Genomic DNA, 27754 nt, shown 5'->3' with positions numbered 1-27754 from the left:
GGGGTTAGGAATTTCAGATGCATAACAGCTCTCCCAAAGGCCCCCCCCCCCCCAGGGAAGGAGTGACTTGTGTTGGCAGGATTCCAGTGAGATGGGTTGGATTTAGTTTTTATTTTTAGTGCAGAAATTGCTGCTAGGTTCAAATGGGACAGTGATATTGAAGTAACAGGACTTCATCTAGGAAGGGAGTATGAATGACCAGTCAGTGAATGTTAAGACATGTTCTTATATTCTTTCACTAGAGGTTTTGTGAACTTGTACAGTGAATGGTACTCAGTGTAGGCTTTGTACTGACCAGAAGTGAGCAGTGTCAGCAGTTATCTTGTATTAATACAGTAGCTAGAACAATGTGGGATAATGAACATTTCCTCATATTTGTCATAGTACATCTTGAACTCCAGTTATAGTCACCCATCATTGTGATCATAGGTCTAATAAGCAATATGCATCATCATGGTTATCCATGGTAATCAAACACTGATTCATCTCAGGTCATTACAGTTATCCATCCATATTGTGGCCTGTGGTACAGTCTTTATGGCCATTCTTCCTTCCTTCCTTCTGTGGTGAGTAAGGTGGTTTAGTCCATCCCATGAGTATTGAATTAGTGGGCAGGGTGGTCAGTTCAGGATATGGACAGGGGAATAACAATCTTTCTGTTTGTGGAGGAGAGAGTATAAGTCTATCCTATAGATGGTAGTATAGTAATCCTTCCATCCATGGTTGGCAGGATTTCACTTTATTGGTTCTGGAATGGAAATTCTTCCCTGTGTGGTGGGCAGGATGGTGATCCATCCCATGAATGATGGCATGATAATTCTTCTGTCTATAGTGGATGGACTTCGGTATGGTCACTTATTCTGTCATAGATGTTTACTCATCTCACTGTTTAGAGTATAGCAAGGCTTTTTTATATACTTTTTTTAAGTTAATTTAGGATATTTTGTGGTTCTTCTACTGGTACTGTTTGAAGTATTTTGTCGCATACTTAATTTTTTATTTATTTTAATAACACTATACAGAAAATTACATTGTTGGGTAGTCCTCATGCAAGATGCCACAACTGCTCATCCACCATTGGCTGCTTCATTTCCTACCCTATCTTTATTCGCCCTTCAGGTTCACCTGCTCCATTCTCCCGGTTGTTGAAAATTGCTTTTTCATTTTTTACCTCTCCTCCTTTCCTCATTCTGATCTGTTTCTACCATCTTTTTTCCATGTCTAGGAACCTTTTCTATAATTCATGCTCCCATATTGTTTTTGTTCCTTTCAGTTTTTAGTAATAATGGTTTTAACTTCGGTTCTCAGCAGTCTGATAATGCTCATTTCTCTTTATTTATTTTCATATCCTGTCCTCTTTCATTATGGCCCATATACAGAATTCTCTAGTAAGCTCTACTTCCTTTTGAAATATATTTCCCCAAATATTCTGTGCTTGTTTCTAGATTTCTTGAGCCCACTCATACTCCCAGAACATGTGCATCATTCCTCCCTGTTCCACCTGGCACCTCCAGCATCTATTATCCTTTTTTTTTGCCTTCCTTCACCAATCCTCACAGCGATTAGATATCACCTGTGTAGTATTCTTAGGCCTTCATCTCCCACTCTGTGCACTTTCAGCATGTGCCTTACTGACTGAAATGTCTTCTGCTAGTATCCTGCAACTGCCTTCGATCCTTCATCCCTTTCCCAGTTCTTTCACATTCTCTGTTATTCTGTCATGTCCTTTCTTTTCTTTAATGCTTCATAGATCTGTTTAGTAATTTGCCTTCTTAACCTCTTCTATTTTCTCCAGAATGTCATCCTCTCTTCTTTTGTCCTCCCTTTCTGCCTGTTACTCTCTCTCTGTCTCTCTCTCTCTCTCTCTCTCTCTCTCCCCCTCTCTGTTCCTTTTTCAAGTCTTCTTGAATTCTAAGTAGTTATACTATGGGGCCTCTGGTATTCTGTATCTGTGCCTTAATTCCTCCCATTGTTTTATATTTCTCTACCATCCTTTTCTCTGTGTACTAAATTATCCTCTTGAGCTACTCTACTTCTCCTCCATATAGCTTCATTTTTTCCCTTTCTTTGCCCCATCACTCTTCTGTTCTATATAGTTTTTTGAAGTTCACTTTGTTCTACATTATGCAGCCCATTTCTTTTAGTGTTGCTTGATTAATGTCCTTTGAAAGTTTCTCCATGTCTCCCTCTCCCATTTTCTTTTCTTACTCATCTGTTTCTATCCAGTGAATGACATTATATGTCTGTGTGTATGTCTTGATATGTGAGAGCTCCTGGCCCCTCTTTTCCTATTCATTCTCATTCTTGCTTGACTCTGTCTTTTGCCATTGCCTTTATCAACCCCATCTTCAATGTCTTTTTGTCTTTGGTGTAGACTTTTGCCCCTTAGGTTTGTATATTCTGGAGTAGGTGGTGGATAATTAGTGGTATCCTCATCCTTCTGTTCCTTGGGTTTACTTGCATGCACCAGAATAGGTGGTGGATAATTAGTGGTATCCTCATCCTTCTGTTCCTTGGGTTTACTTGTATGCATCAGAGTGGGTGGGGGATAATTGGTGGTATCCTCATCCTTCTGTTCCTTGGGTTTACTTGTATGCACCAGAGTAGGTGGGGGATAATTGGTGGTATCATCATCCTTCTGTTCCTTGGGTTTACTTGTATGCACCGGAGTAGGTGGGGGATTAATTGGTGGTATCATCATCCTTCTGTTCCTTGGGTTTACTTGTATGCACCGGAGTAGGTGGTGGATAATTGGTGGTATCATCATCCATCTGTTCCTTGGGTTTACTTGTATGCACCTGAGTAGGTGGGGGATAATTGGTGGTATCATCATCCTTCTGTGCCTTGGGTTTACTTGTATGCACCTGAGTAGGTGGGGGATAATTGGTGGTATCATCATCCTTCTGTTCCTTGGGTTTACTTGTATGCACCGGAGTAGGTGGGGGATAATTGGTGGTATCATCATCCTTCTGTTCCTTGGGTTTACTTGTATGCACCGGAGTAGGTGGTGGATAATTGGTGGTATCATCATCCTTCTGTTCCTTGGGTTTACTTGTATGCACCGGAGTAGGTGGGGGATAATTGGTGGTATCATCATCCTTCTGTTTCTTGGGTTTACTTGTATGCACCGGAGTAGGTGGTGGATAATTGGTGGTATCATCATCCATCTGTTCCTTGGGTTTACTTGTATGCACCGGAGTAGGTGGGGGATAATTGCTGGTATCATCATCCTTCTGTTCCTTGGGTTTACTTGTATGCACTGGAGTAGGTGGTGGATAATTGGTGGTATCATCATCCTTCTGTTCCTTGGGTTTACTTGTATGCACCGGAGTAGGTGGGGGATAATTGGTGGTATCATCATCCTTCTGTTCCTTGGGTTTACTTGTATGCACCTGAGTAGGTGGGGGATAATTGGTGGTATCATCATCCTTCTGTTCCTTGGGTTTACTTGTATGCACCGGAGTAGGTGGGGGATAATTGGTGGTATCATCATCCTTCTGTTCCTTGGGTTTACTTGTATGCACCGGAGTAGGTGGTGGATAATTGGTGGTATCATCATCCATCTGTTCCTTGGGTTTACTTGTATGCACCGGAGTAGGTGGGGGATAATTGGTGGTATCATCATCCTTCTGTTCCTTGGGTTTACTTGTATGCACCGGAGTAGGTGGGGGATAATTGGTGGTATCATCATCCTTCTGTTCCTTGGGTTTACTTGTATGCACCTGAGTAGGTGGGGGATAACTGGTGGTATCATCATCCTTCTGTTCCTTGGGTTTACTTGTATGCACCGGAGTAGGTGGGGGATAATTGGTGGTATCATCATCCTTCTGTTCCTTGGGTTTACTTGTATGCACTGGAGTAGGTGGGGGATAATTGGTGGTATCATCATCCTTCTGTTCCTTGGGTTTACTTGTATGCACCGGAGTAGGTGGGGGATAATTGGTGGTATCATCATCCTTCTGTTCCTTGGGTTTACTTGTATGCACCGGAGTAGGTGGGGGATAATTGGTGGTATCATCATCCTTCTGTTCCTTGGGTTTACTTGTATGCACCGGAGTAGGTGGGGGATAATTGGTGGTATCATCATCCTTCTGTTCCTTGGGTTTACTTGTATGCACTGGAGTAGGTGGGGGATAATTGGTGGTATCATCATCCTTCTGTGCCTTGGGTTTACTTGTATGCACTGGAGTAGGTGGGGGATAATTGGTGGTATCATCATCCTTCTGTTCCTTGGGTTTACTTGTATGCACCTGAGTAGGTGGGGGATAATTGGTGGTATCATCATCCTTCTGTTCCTTGGGTTTACTTGTATGCACCTGAGTAGGTGGGGGATAATTGGTGGTATCATCATCCTTCTGTTCCTCAGGTTTACTTGTATGCACCGGAGTAGGTGGGGGATAATTGCTGGTATCATCATCCTTCTGTTCCTTGGGTTTACTTGTATGCACCTGAGTAGGTGGGGGATAATTGGTGGTATCATCATCCTTCTGTTCCTCAGGTTTACTTGTATGCACGGGAGTAGGTGGGGGATAATTGGTGGTATCAGCATCATTCTGTTCCTTGGGTTTAATTGTATGCACCGGAGTAGGTTGGGGATAATTGGTGGTATCAGCATCATTCTGTTCCTTGGGTTTAATTGTATGCACCGGAGTAGGTGGGGGATAATTGGTGGTATCAGCATCCTTCCAGCATTGATTCTCATGAGCACGCCTTCTCCTACCCTCTATAGAGAGTATCACTTACCTGTGTTCTAGCTTCCTCTAGGTTTTTCCTGATTGTCTCTCTCAGTGTGTTCCCAACATATGGCCCTAGATATTTGGAAGCTCTGATTCTTTTATCTCACCTATTCCCCTGTTCTCTTTCCATTTTCCTAATCTTACTAATGCTCTCATTTTCCTCACCACTTATTCCTTTTATAGTTCCCACTGCTGCAGTCACATCCAATGACATTAACATGTAGTCATCTGCCTATAACATAAACTTAGATTTTATCCCTATCCCACTCTTTTCTTCAAGCATTGATAGTTGTATCTGAGTTCCACTGCCAGCTTCTTCATCACAGATGTGAACAGACCTGGGATTACTGGGAAACCATATCCAGTCTCCTCCCTCTCATTTTCTCCTCAGAAACTCCTCCACATAAGACAATTTCAATTTCTGGGTCTCTGTACATGCCCTGTATCTGGTGTATGAACTCCCCCCCTAATTTCCTTTGTTGCCGGATCTTCCACAAGAACTCCAACCTGACAACATCCAAGGTTTTCTGCAGGTAAAAGAGTATAATCCCATCAATCACTCCCTGCTTCTGTTCCTCCATGTGCATAAATTCTATCAGGTCCTACCAGTTTTCTTCTACCTTCTTTACCTTTACAAAGTCATTTTGCCCTGATTGTATTCTTCTTCATCTCCTTCTCACTTCAGCTGCTCCTGTTACGGGTCACCACAGTGGATCACTGGGTCACAGAACAAGTGGCAGTAGAGTTTTACGGTGTCGAGTTGCCAGCCTGGTGTCCAACCTCACTCAGAAGGCACACACATGCACACACCCACACCTAGGACCAATTGAGAGTGTCCAATCCACCTGCAGCATGTCTTTGGAATGTAGGAGGAAACTGAAGTACTCGGAGGAATGTCACGTGACCACATGGAGGACATGCAGACTCCGCACAGAAGGCACCCAGCTGAGAAGTGAACTGGAGAATCTGTTGCTGTGAGGTTTGCCCTGATGATACCATTTATGAAAATACTTCATCCAGTCTACCTGTATATACCTTTGCAAAAATCGGGTCTATATTAGTTCTCCGAAACAGGATTTCAGCAAATACCTACTCATCAACCACACTTCAGCGAAAATCATTTCAGCAATTTGCTGAATTTCCCAAGGACAAAGAAGTAGTTGTCCAACTACTCAACTTTGCCCTTTTCTTCACTGTAGTGCAATCTCGGAGTTGTTATATATAGTTAAGAGGTGCGGGATGCACAGCCCCCCACTTGGGCGGGATCAGTTTACTTAGATGTTGGTCTGCTGTGCTGCAGGGCAAGTATTTACTTGCCCTTGGTAAATTCAGCAAATTGGTGAAATGATTTAGCTGAATTGGGATTGATGATTAGGTGTCACTGAAATCGCAGTTTGGTGAACTAACATAGACCCCAAACATCATGATATTTCATTAATCAAAGAGACAGGTCCATAATTTCCACCACCACCACCCCCCAACCTTAGGTATCATGCTTATCCTGGCCCTCCTCATATTTCTAAATATTTTGATTGAATTCTCTATTTTCTCTTATTCCTCCTCAAGGACATTCCATATCCCCCCCCTCCACATGTGAAAAACTCTAGGCCCTCTACCTTTCTTCTCCTTCATCTTGTATATCACTTTATCTCATCCCTTGTCACTGCTGCATTCAACATATGCCTTTTTTTGTCCTCCAGTATATATATATATATATATATATATATATATATATATATATATATATATATATATATATATATATACATTCTTTTCCCATTTCCTGCTGCTTGCAAGTCTTCATGTAATATTCCTTGAATCTTTCACTGATTTGCTTCTCCTCTTCTAAATATTCTCCAGCTCCTCTTCTTATCCTCTCTACCCTCCTCTATCTTCTTCTTCTTGTATTTCTTCACTATCTGTTTGCTGTGTGCCTCCTCCAATATCTATTGGCAGTTGCTCCAGTACCATTGTTGAATTTCTTGTCCTGTAACAATTTTACTCTAATTTAATTCTTATTGTATTTTTCCCGGATCTGTAGTGTTTCCCTTCAACTTTCATTTCTTCCAGCTTTCTTCTTTATCACCTCAAGCTGTCCCTCAGTTCTACAATCACCCTTCCTACTTTCCTTCTGCATTTACCAGTTTTCTCTTGATGGTGAACTTGATCCATCCCATCTTTGTTCTTCCAATTTATTCCAGATTTTCACATTGTCATGTATTGACTCTGTTTTCAGTCTTTGCAATGTTTTCTTTCCCTGTCTTCTTCCATTTATAGCTAGCCTACTTCTATCCCCTTGTCAGTGTTTTCTGTTCTTAAACAGCTACCTTAATTCTCACTGCTGAATGATTTGATATGAGTATCTTCTGTATTTGAATCATCGTCATCATCATCACCATCAACCCCCCTTTTTCCCCATTTTCTATATGGGGTCAGCATGTTGTGTCAACTGTCACCATCTTTCTCTATTCAAGGTCACTGTCCTACCTTCTTCGGCAATCATACCTGACTGTTGTAGGTGTTCTCTCACACACTGCATCTACCTCTTTGCTGGATGTCCTCGTTTCCGCTTACCTTCTTCCTGTCTGCCCCAAATTTTCTTCACCAGATTATCTTCTGCTTTTCTGCACATGTGCCTGAATCACCATAATCTGTTGTCTTTGATCTCTTCTGAGATTGGGGGCACTTGGGCTTGTACTCTGATGCCCTTATTTCTTTGTCTGTCCCAAAGTGTGCGTCATACCACCTGTCTCAGGCACTCCAGCTCCTTCACCTCTAGCTTCCTGAACTGCTCTGCCTTTAATGCCTTTGTTTCTTTACCAAACAGTAGTACTGGTCACACCACTGTTTCATGCGTCTTACTTTTCAGCTTGTTTGGCATTCTTATGTAACACACTCCTCCTGATACTCTGTGCTTTTTGGCTGTAACTCATCTGATTTTAACTTTGACCTTCTAATTCAGGCATTCCTTCTCCTCAACCACCTCTCCTAGGCACCTGAAGCTGTTAACATGTTCTGCTATTTTCCCTTCTATATCAGTTCTCAGCTTCTTCTGATTTCACCTATTTGCTACCCTTACAACTGTCTTATCCGTAATCACTTTTATCATGTGTGCCTTCAGTTTTGCATTCCATTTCCCTATCCTTTGGTGAGGTTCTTGTTCAAACTCTGCCTCTAATGCAATATTGTTTACATACAGCAACTCTGTTGATCTGTCCAATCCTGTCTGTTTGCTAATATAGTCCATCACCATTAGGAACAATAGAGGACTCACAGATGAACCCTGTTGCACACCCACTCCCACTGGAAAACTTACTGGGAGTCCGACCACTGTACCTGTGTCACTGTGTCCTTGTAGACAGCCTGCCCTAATATTTCTAGGTCTTCATATCTTCACAGGGTTCTCAAATCAGATTTTTTGGGATGTCACCATATGGTTTATCCAAGTCTAGGAATGCCTTGTTGCACTCTTTCTTCATGTCTACATTCTTCTCAGCTATCTGCCTCACTGCAAACATCAGGCCAGTTGCACTAAATCCTGAGCTGCATTCAAGCTGCTCATCTTCCGTCTTCCTCTCTATTTCATTTATCAGTCACCCTCTCCAGCACTTTCATGCAGTACGACAGGAGTTTGATACCATTGTACCACCCACAGTTGTGGACATTCCCCTTTGTTCTTGAACACTGGCACTAGTATGCTTATTCTCCAGTCATCTGAGATACATCTTTCTCTTCACACTACTATGAGTACCATCAGGAACCATTTCTCCCCTAACTCATCCAACATCTTGATCATATCTGACGTGACCTAATTTGAGCTTGCTGCATTCCTGACTTCATTTTCCTTAGTGCTGCTCTTACGTCTATGGTGGGATTGTCCTCTTTCATTGTAGGTTGTGTCAGGAGCAGTAAAATTTATTTGGGGTTTTCTTCATTCAGAAGCTGCTGGGAGTACTCCTTCCATCTGCATTTGATGTCCTGCGGATTGGTGAGCAGGTTGTTGCTAGCATCCCTTATGAAGAGTGTTTGGTGACTATCTTCTTATCCTTTCTGTCTTTCCCTTGCAAACTAAAAGAGTTTATTTTTTTCATCTACTTAGTCAGTTTCCAGAAGCTGGTAGAGTGCTTCTGATATCTTGTTCCTTGATAATGCAGCTGCTCCCTTTGTTAGCCAACCATTATTCCTCCTAAGAATGGTCCATCTTTTCTATCCCGTACTTTTTCCTGCACTCCCTCTTTCTTTGAATGACTTCCTGGACTTCTTCATCAACCACCAGCTTCCATACCTGGCTCTAACACATGTAGGGTCTATAGACCCCACACATACTTCTTTGAAACCCTGCCATTCTTCTTCAGCTCAACTTACTTCCTCTTCTTCCTGAGCTACTAAAGCTCTGAGTATTTCCTTGAACTTGTTTGTTGTCTCTCCAGTCAACTTCTAGTTCTTCAGTCTAGTCTCTTTTGACCTTAGAGCCTTCTCTGACCACTGCTTGCAGCTGATTGTGGCAACCAGCCATTTATACTGTGGGCTGACTGTTTTATTAGGGGTGTACTTTGCAGTCACTGATTCTACTCCAGTTTCCTTTCCTTACCAGGAAGACATCTACCTGAACTGCATGTTAGCCACTCTTGTATGTGATCTTGTGACTGTCTTTATTGTTTAACCATGCTTTGACCACTAACAAGCTATTTGCCAGATAGAAGTCAAGAATGGCCACTCCTTCTGTTTTCCTGATATTCCACCCAGTCCTCATATTCTGTTTTGTCTGTCACAATATGTGCACCCAGGTTCCCCAGTATCAAAATCAATTCATGTTGTCCTGCTTTATCCAGTAGGTCCTGCAAATGCTGCCTGAATGCACTACTTTTTTTGCTATCACAGCCCTGCTGTGGGGCATAGGCTAACAGCTTGATTGCTATGAGTCTGTCTCTAATTCTGATGACATCCCTCACTGCCTTCTGAAGCCTTTCCCTCACCACAATTCCCATACCATTTCTGTACTGTCCTCCGCCTGAATAGTAGACTCTGGATCCCAAGCCAAATAGCTTTGCAGCACTGCTCTTCCATCTTGTCTCCTGGATACAGAGAATGTCCATCCTCCTCCTTATCATCATGTCATCCACTTCAATGAATCAATAATGAGTGCGTCAATCTTTAGTTCATTTGACAGGTTGATTGGTTTTACATCTAGCTGTCACTAAACAAAGCTATCTCAGGTAAACTATGTTGGCCACTGGTCACCAGATTGCTGGTAGGCTTTTGGGTCTTCCATGTGTATGGGTATGCCCTAGACACGGGCCTTTTAAAACATTCTTTAGTTCCATTCCAGTGTTCCTCACTCGTGCCAAACTAGTACTGATGTCATCATTTTTTATATTACAGCATTCCCATTCCTCCTGTGCTTCTAGAATTGCTGGGTATTTTAAACATGCAGCTGTCACACTGATTATTAGTTCCTTTAATAGCTCTAGCACAGCTTTCCTTCCATTCAAGTGCATTTACAAGTAATCCTCAACTGGCCTTATGAATATCCTTGCAAGTGGGCTAAAGTACAGTTGTGTACTCTTACCATAAATGTAGATGTTCGAGTGTGTTCACTGTTGCAGTCATTACTGTAGGGTTCTTCCTGCTGGCAGCAGCCCTCGATTGGCCAGAGTGCCAAAATCTGGGTCCGACATTGGCTGAAGTCGCTCCTTTCCTGACGTCAGTGCACCAGGGGTATAAAGACCTCAGCCGATGTCATTTTCCCCAATTTTTCTTGCCCAGATGTTGGGTCTCCAAAAAATAAAGGCCAAAAACTAGAAAAAACAAACATCAAACTAGAACATTCCCAAAATTTCACCAGTCAAAATACTGCAGAGCAAGAGTAGTGCCAAGGAGACACAGACAGTACTCAAAGAACAACAAAAGAGGGGATAGGAGGGAGGGTAACCCAGACTGCAACAGTGAACACACTCGAACATCTACATTTATGGTAAGAGTACACAACTGTACTATGTTCATCGTGGTTCACTGTTGCAGTCATTACTGTAGGGTTGAATCCCAAAGCTAAGAAAGGGTGGCTGGAGAAGGAACAGAAGGGGCAGCTACAAAACCCTGCAGGACTGCATAGGCAAAGCCAGCCCTATATTTAGAATAGAGAGGGAGGTTGTAGTGCTTAGAAAAAGTATGCACAGAACTCAAAGTAGCAGCTTCTAAGATTTCCTTGATAGGAACTCCACAGAGAAAAGCTGCTGAAGTAGCAGTAGCCCTAGTAGAATGAGTTCTAACATTAACAGGAACCGGTTTGCCATGATGAGAGTAACAGAACTTGATGCAGTGAGCAATCCACTTAGAAATAGTTTGTTTAGTGATTGCTCTCCCCTGAGCAGTAGAAGCATAAGCTACAAACAATTGGTCAGATTTCCTGAAAATCTTGGTCCTGTCCAAGTAAAAGCGAAGCTGCCTGTGTACGTCTAAAGAATGCAAAATTCTCTCCTCTTCACTTTGAGGATTAGGATAAAAGGTAGGCAAATGAATAGTCTGATTCAAGGCTACTTTCGAAACCACCTTAGGCATAAAGGTGGGGTTAGTCCTCAGGGACACCCTGTCCTGATGAAAAATAATGAAGGGTTCCACAGCCATGAGTGTTTGTAATTCCGAAAGTCTTCTGGCAGAGGTTATAGCTAAAAGAAAAGCAGTTTTCCATGATAAAAAAACTTTAAATCAATGGAAGCTGCAGGTTCAAAAGGAGACAAAGTTAACTTTTCCAAAACAAAGTTGAGATCCCAAGTGGGAACTGGTGCTCTTATAGGGGACCATATATTCTTTGCCCCTCTGAAAAATTGTTTAAGTAATGGATGAGAAAAAATTTGAGGATCCGTATTGTAGTGTGCAGAAATAGCAGAGGCATGAATTTTGATAGATGAAAAAGATAGGCCCTTATGTAACATCTCTGTTAGGTATTGTAAAAGAGGAATGTTCGGAACTGCAGAATCAAAACCTTGGGCTTGATTCCAGGAGCAAAATCTTTTCCATTTACCTGCATAAGATTTCCTGGTGCTGGGCCTCCTAGCTTCAAGGATTACATCCATTACCTGTTTGGTAAGGGTAGAACTGCTTACAGACCCCGGAATACCAGAATTGCCGTGGCCAGTTGGGAGCCAATAAAATCATTTGCAGTCTGTCCTGTTTGATCTTCAGAAGTACTTGTGGTAGAAGAGGCAAAGGAGAAAAAGCATATACTGAGAGGCGCTTCCAACTGAATAAGAGGGCATCCACTTTCCATGCTAGTTTGTGGTAGGTCCTCGTGCAGAATGTTTGAAGTTGATGGCTTTGAGGGGATGCAAAGAGATCTATGTCCAGGCACCCCCATGCCTCTGTTATCATCCTGAATATCCAAACATCCAACATCCATTTGTGTAGATCTGAAAGGTTTCTGCTCAGTAAGTCTGCCAGAGTGTTTGTTGTCTTTTCCTGGCATGAATTGAACTTGTAAGTCTACTTTGCAGGCCAGTGCTGTGTACCACAGAGTCATGGCCAATCTGCACAGGGGGTAAGAGTGAGAGCCTCCTTGCTTGTTTATGTACCACATCACTGTAGTGTTGTCTGTGGCCAGTTGGGAGCCAATAAAATCATTTGCGGTCTGTCCTGTTTCATCTTCAGAAGTACTCGTGGTAGAAGAGGCAAAGGAGGAAAAACATACACTGAGAGGTGTTTCCAACTGAATGAGAGGGCATCCACTTTCCATGCTAGTTTGTGGTAGGTCCTTGTGCAGAATGTTTGAAGTTGATGGCTTTGAGGGGATGCAAAGAGATCTATGTCCAGGCACCCCCATGCCTCTGTTATCATCCTTAATATCCAAACATTCACCACAAAACACTCTGGCAGTGGATGACTATAAAGCCTTTCTTACATTCTGACTAACGCCTGAACATAGAAGGGAAAAGGTGGAGGTGTATCTATCTACTTAAAGGATAAGCACACCTTGACGCTGGTCAAAAAATATAACATGCTTGAGCCACTGCATGTTCAACTAGCCATCAGAAAAATCCATTACTATATTCTTGTGAACTACAGGTCACCCACCATGAACCAGGAAACTCATACATTATACCCAAATTTTCTTGAATCACTCACCATCCAGCCCAATACCATACTCACAGGTGATTTTAACTACCCCCACCATTACCTGAGAGGCATACATGACCACTAACATGCAGGCCCAAAAGATTTCTTTTTCTGTAAACTCAAATGCCCTCAAACAGCTAGTCTGCACTACCACTAGGGGCTAGGGGTACATATATCCTATATCTGGTACTCAGAAATACGGGAGAGCACTGCAAACCTCAATCGTGATGTCCTCATTGGTAAGATCACATCACAAAGTGGTCTCCCTTGAAATAAAGGTAAAACTTGATACCTTCATCTAACCCCAAAGAGTACAAGAATTTTTCTAAGGCAAATTACTTCCTATTAAGTGATGGCATAGTTGCTTCCTAGCTCCCCCAAACCCAGAAAATACAGAAGCCTATTGCAGAGGCATACACAAAAGCCCTGTATGACCATATAAACACCTACATAGAAATTGCAGTACCAAACCAAGTAAGCTCAGGTTAAACAGCAGAAACAAGCCACCCCTGGTGGAGCCCTGTATTAATATTTTACACAACAAAAGAAAGAAAATCCTGTCGAGCTGTAAAAGTGTGTCCCTCATTAGTCTAAACAAGCAAGTCAGGGAATAAATCAGGTCTCTGAAAACAAACTTTGAGACAAAAATAGCCTCCAAACCTAAGGATAGCCATAAGACATTCCTCACTTATGTCTGCAGTCTTAAGGGCAGCACCCAACAATGTGTGGAATTATTTATAGATAGCATCACCTATACTCAGCCAGAAGATATAGCAAATCTGCTGGCTGATAAATTCATCTCAAATTTCACCTTCCCATCACCTCCTGGTCTTCCCAAGAAATACCCTTCACCCCCCCCCCCCACACACACACACAAACACCAATTATAAGCAAAGAATAGATTGCCACTACACTATCTAAAGCTAAAAGCACAGCTTCAGTGGGGCCTGATAATATACCAGGTTACCTATTAAACAGCTTGACTCGGGAACTATCAAATGTATAAGGATCTCTGCTTAACCACAGCCTCCAGACTGCCTTTGTCCTTATAGAGTGAGATGAAGGGGGAACCATCAACTGAACTGGGAAATTACAAAACCATAAGTTTGACTTGTCTTATATGTAAGGCCATGGAAAGAATAATCGTGGACTTGATAAACAGTGGCATATGAAACCTCTAAACTCTGGACCCAACCCAATTCAGCTTAGTTAAGTGCAGGTCATGCCTGCTAAATGAGGTGATCCTCTTTGAGAAAGTCACTAGGGCCATGGATGAGGGTAAAACCATGCATACCACCTACCTTACCCTGACCAAGGCATTTGACATAATTCCTCACTCAGGTATTATAAATAATCAAACAAAACTAGGTGTAAATCCCTCCATCACCAGAAGGATAATCAATTGACTCAAGGACAAGACACATATTGTTAAAGTGAGTGAATCCAGATCCAACAAGAGGCCAGTTACTAGTGGTATGACCACCCCTGTTCAGAATATACTTCTCTGAAGTCAAGGCTAATGTGGAAGGATCCTGGATGACAAAGTATGCTGACTACAAGTCGGGGGCACTCACTGAATTCTCCAGTGATGTAGGTTTCTTTCAAAAGGGTCTGATTCAGACAAATGATTGTTACCAAAGCCATGGCCTAAAACTATATGTGAAAAAATGCATTATCATATCCTGTGAGAAATCAAATACCCCAGCAAATTACAACATTAGCAGCACACCCCTAAGAGTAGACTCAGAGATGAGAAATCTCAGTGCACAGATAGATAGTAGCCTGAACTTTGACAGGCATCTCTCCATAGTGGTGAGGAAGTCCTTGTATGTGGCACAGCTTATAAGTGAAGGTATGGTATCCAGATCCAAGGAAGTTATAGTCCCACTGTCCTCAACCCTCATTAGACCAATAATCGAGTACAATGTGATTTTGCATGCACTTAACTAGGCACTTACAACATCTTGAGTGATCTCACAGGTTTCTCACTAAGAAAATATGGGGTGTTAACAACATGCCTAATGTGGATAAACTAAAAGGCCTATTCCTTTACTCTGCCTCCTACAGACTATTAAGGGGTAACCTGTGCCTAACCTTCAGGACACTCACAAATTCAGCCCTGATGGAGCTGCTACACATCTGCAAGTCAAACAGCACAATGGATCTAAACCTAGTCAGTGACTCAAAACATACTGGAGAGACAGATATGTGTCTCAGAGATTACCCCTTCTTTGGAACAAGTTTGCTATTCTCATTAAGCAGAATCCTTCCCTGTCCCTCTTCAAATGGAATTTGGATCAGTGGATTGGGGATATCACAAACTCATACCTGAGGTACTGCCTATGTCACTTATGGACTGGGGTAATCTGTAAAAAACTCAAGGCATAGGTACAAACCTATGCAATCCTCTTGCCCATAGCAGCCATATATTTGGTTAAATTGGGTACCTTTGGCAAGGCTTGTAAAGGCTCATAAGCCATTAGTCTAGTAATTCCTACAAACATATGAACATGCACTACTGAACACGATGAAGCATGACAGCGAGGAACAGATGGAGTACTCACAAGGCAGATGACCGAGATACCCCGCTGGGCCCCCAGTGAGACACTGAAAGTTTCCTCTAACTAATATATATAAAGCCACATATACAATAGCATCCACTGGTATAGGTACTACACAACTTCCATTGGGCTGCGGATGAAGTTGACAGATGCCCACAATTTGTTGCATGGTGTTCTTGTTAACAAGGTACTGGCCCACTATGTCACAGTTGTAGAGGGCATAAAATATTGAGGTCAAATGATCCTGTTTTTCCACAGCCAATGTTGTACACCATCAAGCATAGCAACTGCAGTGAGAGATTCTTACAGACACACATTTATTACAGCTGTGCAATCCCTAACATAGTACTGTAATCTACTCTGTCTGACCAAGGGTATATATTTGAGTTCAAATTTAAAGCAGGTGCCACTTTGTTGTGTGGCATTTAAACATCTTTGAACTGCTCCATCATCTTGCCTTGCCTCATTACCAAATATAGTACCTCATTATACAGTCATTGTCATAGAGCTCGGCTGAAGCTGACATTAAATGGACTAGCCATGTTCCACAGCTGGATCTTCTGAATCACATACCCTGGTCATGACTGCTTGTCACTCAAATTCATTCAGCATTATGTGCCAACATTTTCTGAATCTGGCCAATGTAATTATGCAGACAGATGGTATTTTGCTAAAAGGAGAAAATAATTAATGCTCTGAACTCTTTGTGTGAAAAAGGCTTTTTCTGGGATTGCAGAATTGCAAAGATGAGCACAATATATGTTACATTGTTCAGGCATGAATAAGCAGTTTGAAAACATGCTTGGCAGATGTTCAGCATATACATAGAAGACATCCTCAATTTATTATTTTTGAATAATTAAGAATATTTATTACTCTTAACCTCATGGGCTTGAAAAACTACATTGTATTAGTATTCAGCTAGTGCTTCTTCTGCAGGCCATTTGAAGGTGAAATATATATTTTCTAGACTAAACTGAATCTGACAATGGTCTACAGTACATGCACAAAGACTGACATGGAAATTCAATAAACTTTACACTTTTGTTTATGTATGCATTGTGTGCAATGTGTACATCAGCACAAACAATTTGAGATTTAGTAAGCCTCGTTAAGCAGCACTCAAACACGCGCGAACAGGGAAAGATCCATGTAATGCAAATTCCTGCTTGCAGGTGAATTTCATGAAAATTAGGCAGGGGAGGCAATCCAACAACCAGAAAGTCATCCCATGTCCTTGTCCATAGTATTTGTGGACATTTTCTACATACAGGATCCTACACAGACAGCAGCAGTTTAAAAATGTCTACAAATAAGGACATAACACCACTGAAAAGGGTATATCAGAATGACAATTGGGGAAAAATACATAGTGGCAGTGAAAAAAGGCAAGGGGAAGTACATAAGTAATAATAATATTTTATTGATAATCTGTGCATGTTTGCATTAAGTGCCACAGTGTACAAACACACTTAATAAAAAAACAAAAAAAAAAAAAACAATTAATAAATGTATTGCACTAAAATATACTGTTGGAACTTGCATTTGGTCTGTATAACGGTGCATTTGTCCTGTTGGCCGGCACACACAGGTATGGTCCATGTACTATCCAGGTTGTCAGCACAAATATGTATTCGAATGAGGAAAATTTGTTGAATAGGTAAATGAACAACTGTGTCTGCAGATCCCTTTCATGTAAGTTTCTACATAGTGTTGCCATTCACACTGAATGTTCAAAATGTTCACTGATTGGAAATTCACCCTGGGGATCACTCCTCTGGCTCTGCTCGACAGGAGCACTGGAAAATAATTTTCTTGGGTGGCAAAAGCCAGGGTACCTTTTTAGCTAGGCTTATATAGGCCCTAGGGCCAACAGCCTAGTACCTACTTATGAACCTATGAACCTATGTGGATAACAGGAAGGGGGTATCATATTTACGTTCTGCTGACTTTATGCTAGCTGTGCATGTTTGGCAGTACATGACCAAACCCCCTAGGCAAGGAAGCTTTAAAAAAAAACTGGAATATTCACTTTTGTCTGCTAAGCCATGCTGTACGCTGCAGCACAGTAAGAGCTTTTAAATTATTTTAATTATATTTTAAGCAGCTGACATGCATCCAAATTAGCCAATCTCACATGGTGTACCTGCACCACAACTATATAAAGTATGCATACAACCTACATTCTGGTTCTCCCTCAATACTCTGAACCACTGGAGTACAGACCTTTGGATTTTAAATTGAATAATGCTAGGGGCTTCTGCAGCTATTCTACATATGTGTGTGCTAGAGGCCAAAGTCAATGCTGCTGGTGCTGATGACCATAGGCCTACGCCAAGGAGGAGAAGAGTGTTCAGGCCCAGGATAACCTACCAGGAGCTACATAAGCTGGAGATTGTAGAGCACTACAGGGTGGACAGGGACATACTGCAACAGCTCACCAAGCCTAACTCCGAACCAGAGCCAACAGAGGGGAAACCATCCCAGTGGAAACTAAGGTATGTGTAGGCCTTAGGATACTAGCTACGGGTACTTTCCAAAGACCAACTGGGGACATGATGGGGGTATCACAAACATCTGCATCCAGGATACTCCACCAATTCCTGGATGCTATGTTGCAACATACCAGTGAGCACAAATATTTCCCCTTGAACCTGAGGTGAGGGCCACCAATATGCAACACTTCTACCATCTAGCACACTACCCTGAAGTACTGAGTGCTATAGACTGGAATCATGTACACATCAAGGCTCCACTTAATGAACAGGGTAGAATCTACGTCAATTGCATGGGATACTACTCCACCAACTGACAAGTCATGTGCAATGCCCAGTGGATTATCCTGAATGTGTGTGCTGGCAGCCCTGGCAGTTACCACGATTGTCATATCTGGTGTGCATCACAACTGTACCAGATGTTTGCAAGAGGGAACATCTGACAGGGCCATTTACTGGAGGATGCTGGCTATGCCCTGGAACCATGGTTGATGGCACCCATCAGAAATGCACACACACCCATAGAAGAACACCATAATGAGGCACATGCACAAACTGGGAACATCATAGAGCATGTGTTTGGGCTTCTGAAGTCATAGTTCAGGTGCCTAAATATATCTGGTAGACCCATGCAGTACTCTCCAACCACATGTGCACATATGTTTACAATATGTGCCATGATACACAACATGATCCTGCAGAAACAGCTGCATCAAGATCAGCAAAGCGAAGGGATACACAGTCCCCCACCAGTGCCTACCCCCACCAGTGCCTACGTCACCACACCCACACTCACAGAAGGACTTGGAGGAGGAATCCCCCTGCTCACGTCCCCATAGGTAGATGTAGGCATGCTCAGTACATCCTGGCTTTGGCTAAGAGACAATGCATAGCACATACACTGACAACCTATGAACCTAGGGACTCGCACCTTACTCTTACTCACATACATATATTAAACTTGATGCAAGGTAACCCACACAGCCTGTACCTATCCATGTATTGGCTGTGTACTGCTTGCATCACACAGAGTCAGCCCTGCACTACATGTCTCTCAACTGCTGCATTTGCAAGGTAAGTCTGTAACCTACACAGTACTTGTAAGGATTACTATGATATGGTATATTGGGTATGGATCTGATACATTTATGCAAGTAAATATAGTGGGCTATTTTGACAGATTTAACATCCACATGGAGCTACAGATACACAGTCTATCATCTGGTGTCCTTAATATTCACTAGGCCTCATGCATGGAGTATTCACTACATCAGTCAAGGGAGATGCTACACAGTGGGGTTACATGGTATTTGCACTGCTGTGTATCCCAGCAGAACATGCAGTGATGTTCCTCCACCCCCAACACAACAGTGTTCCCATATAACTGTTTTAACAGTAACTCAACAATAGTATACAAGCAGTTCAGGCAATCTTAGGGCAGTTACATAGAAATGAAGCATACATGTACTGCCTGACTTAATGATAGGAATAACAATGTACATATTTATGCTTTTTATTGTGTGATGAATGACTTATCTCTGCCTAGCAGCTTGTGTGGCTCACTGAAATAGGGAAGTTAGCATCAGTGATGATTCTACTCTGGAAGTATCCTCATCTTTTGGATGTGAGGTATTATTATGTTGTTGATATTGCAGACTATCAGTCTGTGTGTGGTGTAACATTAACCCATGTCACATATTAGTTATATCAGACAGCTGAGGAATTCCATGGACATATTGAATGAAGTGCAGTACTGTGGAAACAGGGACAGATGTCATTGTCTGTAACACACAAAATCCAAGACTGGAGAACAGGTAGGTGTGGGATGGAGTCAGTTTGTAAGTACTGACAATCCCACTGGGCATGCTCATACACTTAGTTAAACTGAGTGAGAGTCTGCTACTCCTTGCTCAAAATGACCTGTTATGTATAGATATGTCTAAATATGTATACATTTATATGTATAAATGATTTACTATCAAAATGTTGAAATGTATTTGGTCTAGCATTCATATGATTGACCCATATGGCCAACACATGAATAATAAGTAGTTTATTTGGTCGAAAGGAAGTGCATGCAAATTACCTGTCGACATTATGTTGCAAACAGGGCAAGGATTTTCCCTTGTCTGCACTGTTGTGCAATCTTGGAGTTATAATATATAAGTATCAGGGGGTGTGGGGGGTGCAGGGTGGGCACCACCCTGCAAAAACACTAGTGTTAGTTTGCAGGTGTTTTTCGACCATTTAAATTTAGACTTTTTTTTTCAGTATATTCAATTTTCGGTGTAATGACTTTCGACGTTATGAACGTCGACCATGTGAATTTCAACATTTTGATAGTGAACCTGTATAACTATCTCTCTGTCAGTATCTCTCTCCCCCATAGATAGTATATCTATCTTCATGTATATACAAATATAGATATACCTATATATAGCTATATATATAAACAGCTCAGTCTCACTCCATATATTTGCATAACACACACACACACACACACACACACACACACACACACAAAATACACACACACACACACACACACACACACACACACACACATATATATATATATATATATATGTGTATATATGTATATACATATATCATACACACATCTATATTGATATACACATCACTGTTATGTACATAAATATGTGTGTGAATATCTGTATTGTCCTACATACCCTGCTAAAGGTGAGTAAAGCTGCACTATCACACATCTATAATGTTGCTCAATGGGTCCAAAGTAAGGGCTAAACAGTGCATAATGCACTTACCTACAGATGCCTGTGCCTGTTGGATATCACCACACATACACTAACAGGTGAGCTGCTGGTGTAATGCTGTCTATACATGCATGAACAGGGCACATTGTTCTTGCCCACAGGCTTGCCCATCCAAATGCAAACAGCCACATATGGCCAACTGATAACTGTAGCCACATAGCTATGATAAATAACAGTTACCTGTGTGCTAGGCTGCTAGATGCAGATAACAGTATAAAACAATACAACTCTGCAGGCCACAGACACTGTTCAACACAATCCTAGTTTGTGCAATCCAGAAGAAGTTTGCCTGCAGTCATGTATAGAGCAGATGTCAGCTGTGGTGTACCTGATAAGTACAGTGTTGTATAATGTGGAAGACTAGATAAGTAGGGGTTTGAATCATATTCCAGGCCACTCAGTGTGTGCGCGTGTGTGTGTGTGTGTGTGTGTGTGTGTGTGTGTGTGTGTGTGTGTGTGTGTGTGTGCATCTGTGTGTGTGTCCCCCTGTAAAACTACTAAAAATCCCTCATTGGCTCTCAACCTGCACTGCTTCTGTACTTTTTAACCCTGTAAATTGCTGCTGTCTTCCAGACTGCCCTCTGCTAAAAAGCCTGCTGATGTCATCTACCTTAAGACTACCAGCTACCATTGTAATGTCACACAACTGGTGGGCATGTATAAGTACTGTGATCTATGGTATCGACAACTAGATAGGTAGGGGTTCTAATCTCACTCATCTCCATATGGCATAAATATGATCACGTCTGTAACTAAAAAAGAGGTAGGGTTTTGCAGTATTTTGGTTGTAGCAGGTGATGTGAGCCTCAAAATGCCTTACCACAAGTAGGTCTGCTGATGTCACGAAGCATGACATGTCCTACAGAGATAGTAGTAGCAAACTTGAGGTATAGAGCATGTGTCACATACTGTGATCTTTAGTGTGCATCATTACATAGTTAAGTTTTCTACTTTAAGTGCAGCGAATGTGCAGTGTGTGTGTGTGTGTGTGTGTGTGTGTGTGTGTGTGTGTGTGTGTGTGTGTGTGTGTGTGTGTGTGTGTGTGTGTGTGCTGTGTCATGTTCTGTAAACAGTATTGGATGCGGTGCTATCCTCACTGTAGCCAGGTATGTGTGTGTGGCCAATAGAGGATTTTAAATCAGCCTATGGAATTATAGGATCCTTGAACTTGAGTTGCATAATGGCCTTACAGCCCTCACAATCCTAGCCAACATTATACCCTTACTTACATGACCGGGACATGTTGCCATTGCCCACCAAGGTCAGAGGTAGAATCCTTGTGGTGAAATAATGGTCACCCAGTCAGTCATACAGATGACATCTGATGAGGTCCACTGAGGTGCTCTGTTTGCCATTAGGTAGGGTTCTGTATCAAAAGTGATTTAAAGGCTGTTGCATGGATCCCTTCCACCAGCATGTATTGATAATGTCAAATACCAGGTTAATGTCCTTAGAGTGAGTAAGCCATGTACCATGCCACCTGCAGATATGCAGAATTTCCAATCAAGCAGGGACATGCATTGCCCTGTATATAAGACAGAGATCACCTCTGAGTAGTCTACATGCCACAAGGTACAATGAGACTGACTGCTGATGATCCCCATTGGACAGATACTGATGACATGAAGTTCTCTTGTGTGGGACTATTGTGCTTTGTGCCCTTACCAGTAGTGCTTGGAAAGGTACATTAACAAATGGCCATTGCACCCAAACATTGGCATGATGAGGGAGCAGTACATGGAGGTTATGAGTATGTCAAATTTGGGCAAGTGTACCCTCAGTTATGACATATTGGTCCTGTATTACCATTGGGGAGACATAGTGATCTCAGGAACATTAGGTGTAAACCTGTCTGGCCAGGTCTGATATCTCTGAGTATGAACATCACATGCTGCTACTGATGTGGCACTTACCAGGAATATATGTGGTACTGATGGGAATGATACTACATATATATAATTGCATGGCGTGCACGTCCATTAGTATGTTAACCCACATGTTTTCACCAATACACCCTCTTAGAATATTGACACACCTCACAGAGTCTATGACCACTCACAGTTTGCAGGCATCAGGCAATGTTGTCAGCCACAGAAATTCAGTATTCGCCTGCATCGTGGTTAAATGGATTTCAAGCAGTAGAGGACCCAGGGTTGAGCCTTGTTGAACACAGTTGTGTAAAGATCAGCTATTGGAGGTGGATTTCTCTGTTCTGCATATATGTGCCATCGCCGAGCCATTTAGTGATGATATTACCATGGATGAATAAGTGGTTACTTTTCTCAATGATGCCTGAGTGGGGGATAGACTCACATGGCTTGGCTAACTCCAGGGGGTTTTATGCACTGATGTCCCCTCACCCAGGTAATTGGTGACTCCCTCAGACATGTTCTTCATGTCTAATACTCATGATCCCCACGTCAGACATCCAAATTGTGTACAGTCAACTGTTTGTACATTGTATATATGTTTGGTGATCAACACCATGATGATTTGCCCCACAGGCATACAGATATAGCTACCCAGGTTTGTGCATGCACGGAGGACTTGTTCACCTTTGCTGACCTTACATTGGCATTGCAAGCATACAGTGCCTGTCAAGCAACCAGACAGCAAGCTGGTTGTTGTGTGACATGATGTGAGAACACAGACATGGTCTGGGTACATACCTAGGACATGTGGGAGGTGGACACACTTTTGCCAAAGGTGGCCAGTTCTCTGCAGCAGGCTTCAGAGCCATTTCATGCAAATAACCACCATTAATCTGTTGACGGGCAGGATGCAAGAATTGTAGTGAATTTGTCACCTAACATGGATCACTGCCACTGCATTGCTTGCTTCAGAAACTTGGAAAGCTATGTCACTGGGCATTGCACATGATATTGTGATGCTGCAGCTGTGCTTCTAATCACCATCTGGTCAGTTCCCTAGTGAGATACCAGCAACCCTGGTACAGAAGGCATATTACATGCAAAATCCAACCAATTGCACAGGTAGCTAATCAAGGCATCTACCTGGAGAAAGGTATGTCATGCCTACAGAAACTTTAATGATGTAGGATAACTATGTTGATGAACAAATTGGTTGTGTCATGCCTTTCATTCATAGTAACATTTTGCATGTGATGACAAAAGGCATTGGAGCACGGTATCCCATGAGATACTGGTTGTGGTGAAACCAGCATTAGCAGTAGAAAGGCACCAGCAGTGCAGGGGACTCCCCTTCTTCACAAGGTAATTCTGTCCCTTCTGTACACACCACTTGAGTGGTGTCTTCCCACAGAATACCTATGTAAATCCACCAGCCTTACCTTCACATGTAAACATACTACCCTTTCCTTCATTGTTTGTCTGTGCTCTGTACAGACACCTTGGATTACTCATTTATTGAAACATGATGGAAATGACTGCATTACTTAGTTGCACAGAGAACAACTGGCATGCAGTGCCAAATAGTGTCCCCAGATCTCTCAGATGTCTGATATTTAAAGCCATGAAAGTAGTTAGCATGGATACAGTCAGTAGCAATGTAATACATCTGCTGACCATACACAGTTTGTTCTGCTCAGGGGCAGATCATGCCTACCTACCATAACTGGTGAACCTTGTTGTGTGTTAAACTCTGCAATGAATGAGGGGAAATTAACTAACTCCACCTACCATGGTCTGACAAGGTTTTTTAACAATATTAGGTCAGCAGGCCTTGCTGGAAACTGTGTAGGTTATTTACAGAGTGGTATGTCAGGTGGTGCATAGCAAACTGTCTGATAGTCATAATCTGGGAATATAGCATTGGTTAGACCTATGGTACAATGATGCCAGTCACTGGTGGACTTCCCTCAAACATCATGAATGGAATACCCCTTCTAGACATTCCCTTCTTTGCAGTCATGACCACTGCCAGTGACACCTGATTGACTACATTAGCAGGTGACTGCATATTAGGAGCTGTCACTGAATCCCACAAAGAACCACCGGTTATCCAGGATGGCCTGTGACACACATTCAGTTGTTACCAGAGCCACTTATAAATAGTAAATGCCAAGGACTGTACAATACTGTCCACGTGGAAGTCATCCACCCCTGGAAAATACAGTAGTACCCCTGGAAAATACAGTAGTGTCCACACATCACACACAGTTGAGATAGTAGTCATGGAGTTATGGACACAGAGAGTAATGTAGCCCTTGACTTTCACTGGTCAGTAAGATGTAGGGATCCATTCAATTTTGTACAACTTATACAGAAATGTATGACATGGAAATGCCAGACTCAGTGTTATACTGTATTTGCCACTCACCACACCTATCACTGAGTGCAATGGCAGCTTTGCTATGTCACTACACATGCATAGCTTACAACTGTAGCACCCACACAGGTTCCATGGTAAACCAATACATATTGCACATAACATGTCCTATGCAGTCTGTGTTACAACCATACATGTGTAATCTGTTTCCTACATGCTTTACAGGAGATGTGTATGGCTGCCATACAGGGAGGTGACAGATCCCACTGTGTACCTCCCACTTATCCAAGACAGGACTAACACATTTATTATCTATGCTACATACCTGCACTGACACTGTGGTATAAATAGTCATGGAGAGAAAAGTATGTAGCACAAACACTACACCCTGTATGTAACAGGCTCCCCATATATGTGAAGCACATGTATACTGTAACAGACATCATGTACAAGTTACACAATGGGATGCATTACATGACAATTATAACAGGCATAGGAGAAATGTCTATAATCGACACAAGTAATTTGTACATGGGTCATCTTCATCACCACAGCTTGTAGATGTATTCTCCCAAGAAACCCTGGTAACACTTATCAAGGGTATCAGACCTTTTCATAGATTAGGGATGCATGAGTAGGCTGAATGACGCCATTGTCCTTGTTGACCTGTTATACTCATATGAATCTATGGAGCCATGCACCTATAGTGTTGCACAATGCTGAAGATATGTCTTCTGTGCTGACATTCCATCCTGTGATGTGACATCTAGCAGTTTACTGCCACTATGTATCCATAGGATTCCCCTGCAAACTCCTGAAACTGAAGCATAAACAGGTTGATGACACACCTCTCATTGTATACGTATACAGGCAGTACAACATCATACAACATAAGGTACACGTAATAATGTGGCTTACTCATTACAAATGTCAGCATACAGTATCTGTCAGTGACCAGTACAAGTAGCATGTCAAAACAACACTGGATTGCACAATTACATTTAAATTTATATAATCACCCTGTGCATCAGACACATAGCTTCATTCCCCTGCATTGATGACGAGTATGACAGGGATGTGGCACAGGTATCATCACTTGCACAGGATGTCATGTTGAGGTGCAGGAGGCCTAGACTAACCCAACAGGTTGTCAGCATCTGTGGGATTCAGGAAGGGAAGCAGGCAAGATGAACAGTGGAAATGTGCTGTGTGTGACCTGAATTTGACAGTAGTGTGTGTGTGTGTGTGTGTGTGTGTGTGTGTGTGTGTGTGTGTGTGTGTGTGTGTGTGTGTGTGAACACAGTTAAGCTCAATGCTTGCCCACATGTGTGTATGTTGAACAGCTTTGAACCATGCATGGTAGAACTGACAGTTCACACTCTCTGCCCGCGAACATGGGAACTGTCACCTCCATACCCAAGGTCATAAGCGGTGCTACTACCTGATGGTAACTGCTGTCTGCTGGGACTGTGTCCTCCATAGGAATGTCCAAGATCATGAGCCCATGGCCTGCCACATCTTGGTGTGGACAGCATACTCCCCACTGTTGCACTAGATGTATTGCCACTATGGGAGTGTGATTGTGCATGGCCAAGTGGACTCTCAGCAGATATAGATGCTGGCCTACGTCCATGAGGCTGACACTCAGTTCCAACCAGACATTCCATTACAAACACCATGTGTTCCAAGACAGATACTGTGTAATCTGTCTGGGCCCAGCATCTTTCCACTGCATCAGTCAACTGTTCCAGGGTATCAGCAACATGGTGGAGGTAGTCACGGATGTCAGACTGTGCTGTATCCATAACCCAGAGCATTTGTCTGGAGTTCCATTTGTAACATGCATGTGCATCCATGATTGCCTGAAACATATATTGCATGACCAGTGATAAGACACCTGAATCAGGTGGTGGAAGGACAGCAGGCCTCCTACAAGTGCCCCTATTAATCCGCCTGTGTGGCACCTCTCCAGCTGTCTGGCTATGGCCAGTGTCTACACTCACTGGAGCCATAGTTGCCAGACTTACATGTCCAATGTCCCCATGTTGTGACAGTCCAATATCTGTGGCCTCTGGGGACTGGTTATATGTAGGCATACTGACTGTGTGCAGCGATACTGAGGGCAGAAGAGGGCTGTAAACCTCTGGGACAGATTCAGCCCCTGAAACCCCCACCTGTGCCTCACATTGGCCACCATCACCAGAGTCTGAAGATATACTGGTATCAGGTTATGTAGGGGACAGAGACCAACCACCCAGTCATCTGTGATAAGAAAGGGAAAAGCAGTACTTTAATATCTGCACTATCTAAATTACTATGTTGCAATATATGTAAAGCTGTATACACTGTTGTCACTATTACAGACCTATTTAACCCCCAACCTCATAATATAGGATATGAGGACATTACTTCTCCCACAAACATCTGTAGTTACTTGTAACTAAAAGCTCTTTACACAGAAATCACATCAGCAACAGTGAGGTACACTGTTGCCATTTATGAAAACTCTGCACAGCTTGCACATATGACAATCTCTAATGTCCAGACAATACGGTTGCATATATCAGTGTGCTCACACCTAAAAAGCATGGGAATGACTGTACAGTGTGAAATACCTGTTCAGTTGGCAATCGTGCCGACAGTACAGCAATCTAGGCAGTAGGCCTGGGATGACACTTTCCAGAGTGCAGTGCTGTAAACCTACATCTCTAACAAAACAGTGTTGTGCTTACCAGGACATGGCATTGTCTGATACATGATGAGGGTCTATATTATAAGATCGATGGTTGAAAACATTGAACATCATATGGTTG

The 27754-nt window shown here is 42.4% G+C and overlaps 1 protein-coding gene across 1 annotated transcript in view; it reads right to left on the bottom strand.

The window, feature by feature from the left end:
• Positions 1–2681: 2681 nt before the first annotated feature.
• The window catches only part of LOC122790528 (extensin-like), a 46985-nt gene continuing 21912 nt past the window's right edge, over positions 2682–27754 (bottom strand). Inside the window, exon 2 of the mRNA XM_044058077.1 lies at positions 2682–4723. Coding sequence (XP_043914012.1) covers positions 2682–4723 — 2042 coding nt within the window. The remainder of the gene's footprint in view (positions 4724–27754) is intronic.

Source organism: Protopterus annectens, chromosome 16.part0, assembly GCF_019279795.1.
Source record: "Protopterus annectens isolate FY-2018-M chromosome 16.part0, PAN1.0, whole genome shotgun sequence".
NCBI classification, from domain to species: domain Eukaryota; kingdom Metazoa; phylum Chordata; order Ceratodontiformes; family Protopteridae; genus Protopterus; species Protopterus annectens.
Note: the sequence above shows the minus strand (reverse complement) of the source record. Positions and strands in the feature narration are given on the sequence as shown.